The sequence below is a fragment of the Chlorocebus sabaeus genome, chromosome 1, assembly GCF_047675955.1.
Source record: "Chlorocebus sabaeus isolate Y175 chromosome 1, mChlSab1.0.hap1, whole genome shotgun sequence".
NCBI lineage: Eukaryota > Metazoa > Chordata > Mammalia > Primates > Cercopithecidae > Chlorocebus > Chlorocebus sabaeus.
In genome coordinates, this window is record NC_132904.1 from 75,353,315 (window position 1) to 75,365,479 (window position 12,165).

A 12,165-nucleotide genomic window follows, 5' to 3' on the forward strand; every position below is an offset into this window, starting at 1 on the left:
AGTGTCACCCTCATTTGGGAAGAATTCCCTGAAATCATCCCTTCTACTCTCAGACTGCTCCTCCCTTCTACTCTGATAGAAGCTCCCTGCATTTAACTGTGTTAGAGTGTATTTCTCTTATTATTGTACTGCTTTGCAGTTGTCTATTTACTTGTCTGTCTCTGAGACCAGACTCAGAGCTCCCAGGATTGGGTCTTGCCTAGCACAGCACCAATCCCTAAAAAGACACGAAGCAAATGGCTACTGAATAAGGGAAAAGGTAAAAAACAAAAGTAGGGGCCATGTTAGTTTCCCAGGGGAGTGCCAAATTCTCAGGATTGCAGATCTCCTTGACATTTTCCTTGTTAATTATTCCAGGACAGAAGTGATGGCCATAAGTACGGGATAGATCGTGGGCAGCCTTTTAGATTATCTCCACAATGTTTATCATGGGCACTGACTGTGTCTAAATATCAGGCACCATTAGGGTCCTATGTAGAAAAAAGTGGCCTGGCCTCCTCAGTCCCTCCCCTTGGGGTCTTGGCCGATTCTGCCTGTGCTGTTAGAAGGTAGCAACGGAGCAGTCCTCAGGCTCCTCATTTACAGGCCAGAGAGACATCACACTAGCATGAAGATAAACTTCAAAGATGCATGGCCAGGGATGATCATTCCTATAAGAGGAAATCAACTTTTAAAAGAACCCCCACTGCACTGCACCTGCCCCAGCAACAGACACCAACTTCACTGTGACCACCCCACGGTGAATTCACCCTCCTTTCCTGACCTCCCCAATCATCCACATATGGATAACAGTGGCTGACAAGGTTATGGCTCTGCCTGCACACCTCCCTTCAAGGGCTTCTGGAGAATGGCCCTTGGAAACCCTTCTCGCGGGCATCAGAAGGTGGGCTGGATTCTACACTTGCTCTGAGAAGTAGAAGTGAGCTGCCTGAGGGGTCTGGGAAGCAGAAATCCAGAGCTCCAATGCAGAGTTCTCACCTCTGCCACAGTCGGGGCCCAGGAAACCCAGGAAGCAGTGGCAGGTCCCAGAGATACAGTCACCATTGCCATAGCAGTTGCTGGGGCAGTTATCCACCGACTCTGGGGGGAGAAAAGAGAAGAAGAGTTGAAAACAAATTTCCTTACCCAAATACAGAGCCCAGGAATCAAGCCTTAGGTTAACCAAGTCCCACATATTTGAGCTATTGTGGCCCCGTCACTGAAAGGAATGAATGGAGTTAAAATTCTGTTACTTTTACTCTTATGGAAGCACAGCTCAACTGACATTATCAGAAGTGTTCTGGAAAATGTCTGCCTGAACCAAATTTTTATAAATCAAATTTGTATCTACAAACACATTAGAGATTCTTCAGCTAAAAACACTGAGAGAAAACAGTTTAACCTGTGAACAGTGGTTTTGTCTGGATGGTGTGTTATTGGGTGATTCTTATAGCCTTCTTTATACTTTTTGTAATTTATGCTTTTCTCAGAATGGACTGATATTTCATTACTTTGTTTTTACATAAAGCTACTGAGCATTTACAAATCTGTCTTTTCCCACCTCTGACTTTTCATATATCCATGTAGGTCCCCCACCGTCTCTCACTGCAGCCACTACACCAGCCTGAGGCAGGCCTTTCAACCTTCCCCTTGCTGCTCACCCTGATGTGTTCACCACCCAGCAGCCTAAGTGATTTCTTTGAAACAAATCTTATTCTATCACTCTCCTTCTTAAAACACTTCAAGGGCTCCCCATTTGCTGAATTGCAAAAAATCCAAGCTCTTTCCAGAGGCAAAGAAATTTTCTTTTTTGGCTGGGTATAGTGGCTCATGCCTGTAATCCTAGCACTTTGGGAGGCTGAGGCAGGTGGATTACTTGAGGTCAGGAATTCGAGACCAGCCTGGCCAACATGGTGAATCCCCATCTCTACTAAAAATACAAAAATTAGCCTGGCATGGTGGCATATATCTGTAATCCCAGCTACTCAGGAGGATGAGGTGGCAGAATCACTTGAACCTGGGAGGCGGAGGTTGCAGTGAGCCGAGATTGTGCTATTACACCCCAGACTGGGCAACATAGTAAGACTGTGTCTCAAAAAAAAAAAAAAAAAAAAAAAGGTTTCTTTCCTACTCCCTCTGCATTACTTACAACCCCAGACACGCTGTCTGTCATGCCCCCCTTTTGCAGAGATGTTCCTTTCTCTAACTCCTCCTAATACATTTGGTACATGCTCTGTGTGACAGGTCAAGAAAATATGGAATCAATTTCAGAAAGATTTTAATCAAAAGTCAGGCACTGTTTTGTAGCTCCTGTTGGTAAACCTATTATCTGGAATGCATGTTTATTTGGAACAGCTCATTTCTCAATAATGTTGGATGTGGAATGAAGCACAGAAGCAACTATGTGCTAAATGCCTTCTTCGTGCCATGTATTTCCACAAAATTTATCTTATTTCACTGTCACCAAATCTGACAAGCACATATTGTTATTCCTATTTTACTTAAAACACACACACACACACACACACACACAACAACAACAACAAAAAACCGGTGGCTGAGAGAAATGAAGTGACCTGTGAAAGGCTACAGATACTTTATCAAAGAGGTAACACTGCAAAGACTAGAACCCGAGCCTTCGGGCTCCACGCCTGGCCTCGCTGCAGGACACTATGCTATCTGGGTCTTGAAGGAACTTATTCCACAGCAGAATCCAGGGAAATGAACAAGGCATATCTATGGTATGGGATCCCCTAATGTTTGTGTCCTGATCGAGAAACGCAGGCCTTGACCGCTCTGTGACCGACATAGCCATTTGCAACTCTTCTGCAGGCTGGAGTCCACGCTGAAGCCTTGAACATTCTCAGGTACTGAAAAAGGTGTTTAGGTTGTTTCCCAAAACAGTAAAGAAACTAGCCCTGGCCTTGAGCCAAACTCCTTAAATCCCCATACAAACTCCATACCCTGGGCACCTTGCTGTGGAGATACCTAGGTAGAACATCCCTTTCTCTTGCTGTCTGCACGAGAATTGCTACAGCACTCTGTAAGTTCCCCTAATAAACACTTTGGACTGATCACCCTGGCTTTTAGTGCTTCTTTCTTTGCAATCCCAACCAGTCCTATCTTGGGATAGTTTGGGGTACCCCCTCATGGGAACTTCCCTGCCTCTACTTTTGAGGTGACTCTAGCTATGGGTTCACTGGATGAAACAGTGGGACAGTGAAGCCCATCCTGAAGGCAGCAAAGGATCTATTTGTAGGATAGAGAATTCTATAACTTTCAGAGTTTGGAGGGATCCTAGAGACATCCAGCCCAATGATCTCATTCGGTAGAGAAGGAAACTGAGACTCAGAGGAAGGGCAGTGACTTGCCCGAGGTCTCAGAGGGAACCAGTAGAGTCAGATTTGAAAGTAAAGGAAAATGTCAGTTAGGCAGGCAGAGTTAAGGATTCAGTCTGTTGTCTTAGCTCACAACTATAAGTCATGAAGCCAAGATCTAGGCCTCTGTTAAATGAAATGTTACTACATTAGATACAAGGCTTGCCTATAGGAAATTTGCAGCTTAATTGGGAGAACAAAATAATAAGTCAACTGTTGAATGAGGCATAGAAAAAGTTCTGCCTGGAGGTAAGAAAACCTCGTTTTGGGGTCTACTCTTTTAGTACCATGATCCGTGACCTAAAGCAACTTCCTTCCCCTCTCTGGGCCTCACCTTCCTGATACGTGAAATGAAGGCAATGGTGGAGATGATTCCCTGCAACTGCTTCCTGTTCTAAAATTCTGAGTCTATAATTAATTAAGAGATCAAGTGTGGAGAAAAGGCATCTAGACAAGGGCATCAAAACTTAAATGCAGCATAGCACTTAAGGGTAGTACAGTGGCAGCTGGAATGGGGCAAAATTAGCAGAGGGAAGGCTTCTCAGAGAGTGTGGGCTTGAAAAATGGCTTGGTGATATATAGGTGGAGGCGGCAGCATTTATAGCATGGTGCATTTTCAAGAAATGTCCTTCTTCAAGGTCTTCCAGTATCAACTTAAGAACTATTTTTAAAGTTTGGAAAAATGGTCCAAATGTGTGGCTCCTTTTGTGAGTGGGCAATTCCACTCACTCAGTGTTGTCTCTGCTAACACAAGCAGTGTTTCATATTAACACAGAGTTAAGAACAAGAAGGTCTAATCCAACATGTGACCTCATTTCAGGGCAAAATGGTCTGGGTCCCGGTAGAGCAAGGCTTAGGCTGGGGACCTGAGATCTCTATTCTCCACTGGCTTTACTTGGAAGAATCCATATTCCCAAGACCTTCAAGTCAGTAGTGGATTCCTAAACACTGTTTTTAGAAAGAACAATTTAGGAAGTTTCATTTGGAATATTCTTTTAAAAAATGAAAATTTTGAGTAGTCTAAGGCAAGATAATTTCCATTTTAAGCTACTGGGCTAATTGTACAATCGGAGAGACAGTCCTGCCTGCAGGGCTGCAGAAGGAGTACAGAACAGAAAGGCAGACGGCCTGGTTTCCAGGTCTTGTCCTGCTACTGAGTGGTTGTGAACGCTTGGCCATGTCACATGACCTTTCTGTACCTGTTTTCTCATTATTGCACTTGCTCCTCCCATATGTTCCTGCCTGGCAACTTCTACTCCTTCTTTCAAATCTAGTTCAAATGCCACCTCCTTGGAAAGGCCTGGACATCTTTTTTTTTTTTTTTTTTTTTTTTTGAGACGGAGTCTGGCTCAGTCCCCCAGGCTGGAGTGCAGTGGCGCGATCTCGGCTCACTGCAAGCTCCGCCTCCTGGGTTCACGCCATTCTCCTGCCTCAGCCTCCCGGGTAGCCGGGACTACAGGCGCCCGCCACCTCGCCCGGCTAATTTTTTTTGCATTTTTAGTAGAGACGGGGTTTCACCGTGTTAGCCAGGATGGTCTCGATCTCCTGACCTCGTGATCCGCCCGCCTCGGCCTCCCAAAGTGCTGGGATTACAGGCGTGAGCCACCGCGCCCGGCCAGGCCTGGACATCTTAAACAGGCTAAGTTACTTCCAGAACTCTTTTCCCCTCACCGTTATTAAAATACCATATAGGCTTTATTGTTGACTGTGAACTCCTTGAGGATAGAAATTGAGTTTATTCATTTATGTATTTTCCCTGGTATTCAATTCAGAGGAGGGTCTCAATAAATATTTGTTTCTACCCCTGAAAGAATTCCACTAGATGAGCTCGGAAATCCCTCCCAGATCTAAATTTCTATGGTTCAATCCTTCTCAGACCCAATGGTATAAAGTATATCTCCTAATAAAATTACTATAAATATAAGCTGCATTTTTAACAGGATCAACTACAGATAAGTGTTACATACTTTGTTAGATTCTGATTTCCCAAGTCTGTGAGATACATCCTGTTTATCATCTGCTAAAAAGCCTTCATAGTGAGAAAGGGAAGAAAGCATATTTTCTGTGACTGAGTGTAGTGTTGGTTGCTAAACCTGACAGCATAGAAGCCTGTTTGCTACAAAACTTGCCCCAGGCTACTGGTGTGAGAAGGCAGAAGTTTTAGGAGACATGAAATAATTTTAAGATAGCAACAAGGAAATGGAAAGGAGATACACAGAGAATGTTTTCTTTTGATAAAATGCTTATGCATATATTTATCTTCCACTTGGAGAGATTTCAGCAACTTGAGGTTCAGTTAGGATCCCACAAATAATGAGTCTCTACTGACCAGGTATGTCTGTGCTACAATCTAGGGCAGAAGTTACATTCTTTGGCTTGGGAAAAGTGTGAACTTTAATGCGTAAGTACTGTGGATGTTCCCAATCAGTGTTTGCTGAGTTTCTTCTCCCACAGTCTCTCCTGCTTTGCTCATGTTCACAATGCAGCTGCCTTCATTTAGCAGAAGGTGTGCCTTTAGATCTTCCTGGATCCAAATTAAAAATTCAGCAGCCTATGAATAACTGACTTTCATAATTGGGTATATGGCATGTTGGAAAACAGGGGCCTTTCCCCCAGCTTGTTTTTCTATCACAGCAGTGGGCCCTGGTAAAAAATCTGATTTTCAGCAACTTGTTTTTCCTTTCATCTGTATTGGAATGCAGAGTTTAAGTGTTTCCTTAGCTCATTCTCTGGACATGTGTTGTGAGTGGGAGTGTTCTTTGGATGTTGAACAAGATATTGCTTGAAATACAAAGGGGCAACTGAAGAAGGAAGAAAAGACAACAGTGCTCCTTCCCAGTGGAGACATGGGAGTCAGGAACCCACAGAGGCCTCAGGGAACCCACTGCGGTGCCCGTTTTGACTGTTCACTATTCCTGATTTGTTTTCAGAAACAAGTCATTAGCGCTGCTATGTCAAGGTGAAAGATGATCACAGCTGATAACTAAGTTCTCCTGAGTCCAGGGTTGATGTCGAGGAAAGTCTGCCCTCATTTGCATCCTTCTGGTTTTCCTTTCTAAAATCCTGAGGCCTCATTTCGTAGGAAACAAGGAGAGACCACAGAAGAAAATCCTGTTAGGAGAACTACCTAGACAGCGCAATTGCCTCCTTAACTGTCTCACAGGGGCAGTAATACCAGAAAAGGAAAGGCAGCTTTTCTCCTCTGTCAGCTCATCACAGCATGGGCATACCTGCCTCTTGCCTTGCTCTGAGTAGGCAAACCTCTGTGGACATGCAAGCTAGATGCTGGACTCCAGCATCAAAGACAGAAGGAACCAGCTTTGTGAACGAGGTCAAGGCCCACTCGACATTCTCATTCTCTCCTTTCTGCTCACCCCACACTTTTCCCTCCCTCCCAGAAGCTCCTGTATGTTTTGTTCCCTTGTGATATGTCCAGGCTGATAGAAACCTGCATTTACTACTAATATCTCCTTCTGTTTTTGTTGTCTCCTTAAATCGTAAAAGTGGTTGTCAGGAACTCTTTGGGAACACCTGGTTGAAGTACCAAGGTTTACCCACTGCCAGAGATCTACCTTCTGACTCCTTCTGGCTTCTCTGGAGACATTTATACTTTAGGTTACACCTATAACATCCCCTTTGTTCCTGAAATAGAAAGATTGGATTTATTATTAGCAACCAAAATGAAGAAATGGAAACAAACTAGATAGCATAGCTGGGATTTAATTCCACAACAACTCAAGGCTGAAGGAAGAGTCCAAGAGAGATCCTCTCATTCCCTCAAGTGGAACTGTGAAAAGCATATCATATATTCTAACTTAATCTTTATAAGAATTATGAGACCTAGGTACTTATGTCACCATTTTACAGTCTCAGATAGAGAATGGGAGATGAAGTCACCTTCTCAAGGTCACACAGCTGATAGGGGAAAATCTGGTATGTGAACCTGTCCTATATGCAGCCAAAGTTTGCAGCATTTGGCCTGGACCAAAGTATGAGCTCTGGAACTCTTTCCAGCTAGGTGCCTTTGGACAAGCCATCTCTATACATTAGTTTCCTCATCTGTGAAATGGGGTCAATGGTAATACACATCTCAGAGAGTTATTTTGAAGACCAAATAGGGTGATGCTATGCATGTAAAGAGGTTGGGCCAGGACCTGGCAGAGCTGGCATTTTGGTTTTAAGGAAGGGTCACACATGCCTTCCGTTTATGAATTAAAACAACACGCTGACTTGGTCTAATGAATCCAAACAAGGAAATGTGGGTTTCCAGGGGGTGAACACACACACATACACACACAAGACACATGGAAACTCCCCATGGTAAAAACTGGAAAGCAAACAAGCAATGCTTCTGAATGTGAAGAAGGCAGGGCGTTTGGGTAAATTTTCTCCTGGGGGAAAGCACTGTGAAAGCAAATTAAACTTGTCTCCCAGAAGCGCAAACACAGGCAGGCTCATGCCAACATCTGAAAGAAGTTTTCTCCCAGTGCACTCTAGATTGGCACTGGGCAGGTGCCAGGTGCTGGAAAGCTGTTCCATGGCCTGTGAGGTGTCGGTCCCTATAGGTGCTCCAGCTTTCTTTGCAGATGATGGAATTCAAAGGACTTCAGTCTGCAACAGTCTAGGTCAATGCAATGACAAAAATTTGACAAAGCCCTTGACAGATGGGGCTTGAAGCCAGTTCTGTGCCGACATTGAATTGAAAGATCTGTTTTCAGTCATATCCAGAAGTCTACCAAACACTATTAAAACCTCCTTATACGAAAATTAATTCAAGATGGATTAGAGACTTAAATGTTAGACCTAATACCATAAAAACCCTAGAAGAAAACCTAGGTAGTACCATTCAGGACATAGTCATGGGCAAGGACTTCATGTCTAAAACACCAAAAGCAACGGCAACAAAAGCTAAAATTGACAAATGGGATCTAATTAAACTAAAGAGCTTCTGCACAGCAAAAGAAACTACCATCAGAGTGAATAGGCAACCTACAGAATGGGAGAACATTTTTGCAATCTACTAATCTGACAAAGGGCTAATATCCAGAACCTACAAAGAACTCAAACAAATTTACAAGAAAAAAACAACCCCATCAAAAAGTGGGCAAGGGATATGAACAGACATTTCTCAAAAGAAGACATTCATACAGCCAACAGACACATGAAAAAATGCTCATCACCACTGGCCATCAGAGAAATGCAAATCAAAACCACAATGAGATACCATCTCACACCAGTTAGAATGGTGATCATTAAAAAGTCAGGAAACAACAGGTGCTGGAGAGGATGTGGAGAAATAGGAATACTTTTACACTGTTGGTGGGATTGTAAACTAGTTCAACCATTATGGAAAACAGTATGGCGATTCCTCAAGGATCTAGAACTAGAAGTACCATATGACCCAGCCATCCCATTACTGGGTATATACCCAAAGGATTATAAATCATGCTGCTATAAAGACACATGCACACGTATGTTTATTGTGGCACTATTCACAATAGCAAAGACTTGGAATCAACCCAAATGTCCATCAGTGACAGACTGGATTAAGAAAATGTGGCACATATACACCATGGAATACTATGCAGCCATAAAAAAGGATGAGTTTGTGTCCTTTGTAGGGACATGGATGCAGCTGGAAACCATCATTCTCAGCAAACTATCGCAAGAACAGAAAACCAAACACCGCATGTTCTCACTCATAGGTGGGAACTGAACAATGAGAACACTTGGACTCGGGAAGGGGAACATCACACACTGGGGCCTATTATGGGGAGAGGGTAGAAGGGAGGGATTGCATTGGGAGTTATACCGGATGTAAAGGACGAGTTGCTGGGTGCTGATGAGTTGCTGGGTGCAGCACACCAACATGGCACAAGTATACATATGTAACAAACCTGCACATTATGTACATGTACCCTAGAACTTAAAGTATAATAAAAAACAAAACAAAACAAAACAGGTCTAAGGAAGAGTCTAGAAGAAAGATTGTTTCCTTGATTATATTCAGTCTCGGTTGTTTGTTAATTATTTCTTTGGGGACAAACCAACTTTTACCAATAAGACTGTGAGCTCCTTTAAGACAGGCTTTATGTCTGGTTTTCCGAAGAGTCTTGTGAGTGCTAAACACAAACCAAGAACTCAACAGTATTTATTGTATTGATAAACTAAGCAGGAATACAAGGGGAAAACAGAGGAAAGAGGTCAGAGAAGTGGGGGTGCCACAATAATCAGGTTCCAGAGGTGATTGGTGGCCAAGAAACACACTGTTTCCTTTCCCTCTATTTTTTTTATTATAATGCCTAGAATGAACAGTGATAGGAAGTTCAATTTCACATTGTACTCTCAGACCATATTTGGAGTTCAGCAGTTCACATCTGGGAGTCACACTTAAGACACTGATGAGATAAGCTAGAACATGTTCATTGAAGAACAACCAGAAAGATACAAGAACTTGAAACTACATTTCAAATAAAGAATTCTTGAAGGAATTGAAAATTTACCTTACTAAGGGGGTTATGATATCTGTTTAAAAATATCTGAAAGGTAATTAGGTGAAATAAGGACTTTGTTTTGTGGTCCTAATAGGTTGACCTAGGTCCAGCGAATAAGGACTATAGTCCTTGGGAAATAGACTTGGTTCAAAAGAAGAATGAACTTACTTTCTAAGAGTCAGAGCTGAATACTACTACGTTGGATTACGTTCTGCTTATGTGTATCTGCCCAAATATTGTAAACTTCTTGAAGGCAGGAAATGTGTCACTCATCTCTGGATCTCTAGCAAATAATATCCTCCTTGACTCGAAGCAGGTAATGAATGTTTGTTAGCTGAATGACTAAAACGAATGACCTAGGTGATCTAAAAAGTCATATATTTTCAGTCGCAGATGTATTCAAGAAGAGAGCAAATTAATGACTAGTGGGGATACTGCAGGGAGTATTAAAGATGAAGTGTATGGCATCTTTCAAGCCTGAAATCTTAGGACTCTGTGAGTCATGGTGTAAAGGAACTTGCTTGGACTGTCTCAAGAAACTTGGATTCTAGTCCTACTCCTGCCATCCACTTGTTAAGTGACAATGGCCGAATTCCTTCCTCCTCAGGGCCTTTCTTTTCATCTACAAAATTTATCAAACTTATTCAGTAAATATTTACTGAGAATCCACTCTGGCTCAGGAAGTGTTCCAGTGAAGTAGATGGCTTAAGTGATTGGTCAGGTCTAACCTCCTGTGATCTAATGAATTAACCCGAATTGTCAGGGCTTAGAAAATGATACATACAGATGAAAAAGCTGAGAAAAGAATCATCACATTCCATGAGAACACATGGGTACAGGAACGTGAACAACACACACTGGGGCCTGTTGGGGGGTGGGTGGAGGGAGAGTATCAGGATAAATAGTTAATGCATGTGAGGCTTAATATCTAGATGACAGGTTGATAGGTGCAGCGAACCACTATGGCACCCGTTTACCTATGTAACAAACCTGCATATCCTGCACATGTACCCTGGAACTTAAAATAATTTTTTTCAAAAAAAGAAAAACAATAGACAATAAATAGGAACTAAGGGCTGATTTACATTTTATTACTTCAACCAATACAAACTGTAAGTTAAAATTAAGAAAAATAAGTCATGTTCGTGGCCGGGCAGAGGGTAGAGGGGGAGACGTTTGCTCATTTCAGGGGCTACCTTAACTTTTCAATCCTCCCTGCGGTTCCTGAGATAACAGTATCGCATTATCATTCATCCCTTGAGGGGAGACTCAAGCTGCCCGAGATCAGCCTGCTAGTGCGCCACTGTGGGCTCTGGTTCTGCTGCGTCTCCCAGCGGTACCCCATGAGTAGGTGCCAGAGAGACCACTGAGACACACACCAAGTACCGGGGAGACAGCCAAGTGCTGCGCTCTTCAAGAGAACGAGGCCCGTCTGAGGAGAGGTAAGTGCTGCCAGGAAATGCCTCGTCCTCCCTCCACCCTTAACCACAGCTGCTCCAGCGCAATGCCCCAGCCTAGGAGCTGCCCAGCGGCGGCCCAGGTGGAAGAGACAACGCCCCGCCCCGTTCCGACTGCCCACAGCTGATTGGACCCGGATGAACACCTGACCCAAGCCAAGCTCAGGCACAGGCTGAACGGCGCTCTGTGACTCAGCCGGCTGGGCAGAGGTTCCGGGTCAATAAGAGCCTGCTCTCTAGTATTTGAACTAAAATGTACCCAGGGAACTTAGCATTAGGGAGCGGGAGCCAAAGGATGTGATACGAAGAGACGGGCAGGTGAGGTCCTTATGGCCAAGGAGGAACCAAAGTGAAGAGGAAGCAGTCCTAAGTGAGGAGAAAAGGCTTGTGAATGGAGCCGAAGCCTGGAAAGAGGCGGGAACACTGCAGCAAGACCAGCAGCGAAGCCCATGGAGGAGGGGAATGCATGAATGAGAGGCCCCTGAGCTGCCTGGATTCCTAGAAGCTTCTCGGTGCCTATTTTCGTCCCCAACAATGGGAATCTTTTAGAAACGACTTCACTGCCACAGCAGCTTTTCCTTGAGATTGCCTGAGTGTGTTTTGCCCCTTGCAACGGAGAAAACTAATTTACCTTGGCACCTCACCAGGATCTACCTCGTAGCTTGGAGGCTTTGATGATAGCTGATAAGGGCAGAACTTTTTGTTTTTCAAGTATTTCCACATACAGTTTTATTTCATTCTTACAATAGCTGTGTATGTAGGAAGGGAAGATGTTATTCCCCATTTTGTAGATGAGAACATGAAGGCCCAGATACTTGCCTAAGTTGATGCAGCTAATAAGTGACAGAGCCACTGTTA

General features: G+C 43.6%; 1 protein-coding gene across 17 annotated transcripts in view; it reads right to left on the reverse strand.

Annotated features, from left to right (window-relative positions):
- The window catches only part of TENM4 (teneurin transmembrane protein 4), a 3,083,677-nt gene that overhangs the window by 152,491 nt on the left and 2,919,021 nt on the right, over positions 1-12,165 (reverse strand). For all 17 annotated transcript variants that reach the window (XM_073019796.1, XM_073019792.1, XM_073019798.1 and 14 more), the window contains one exon: positions 979-1,080. In XM_073019796.1, coding sequence (XP_072875897.1) covers positions 979-1,080 — 102 coding nt within the window. The remainder of the gene's footprint in view (positions 1-978; positions 1,081-12,165) is intronic.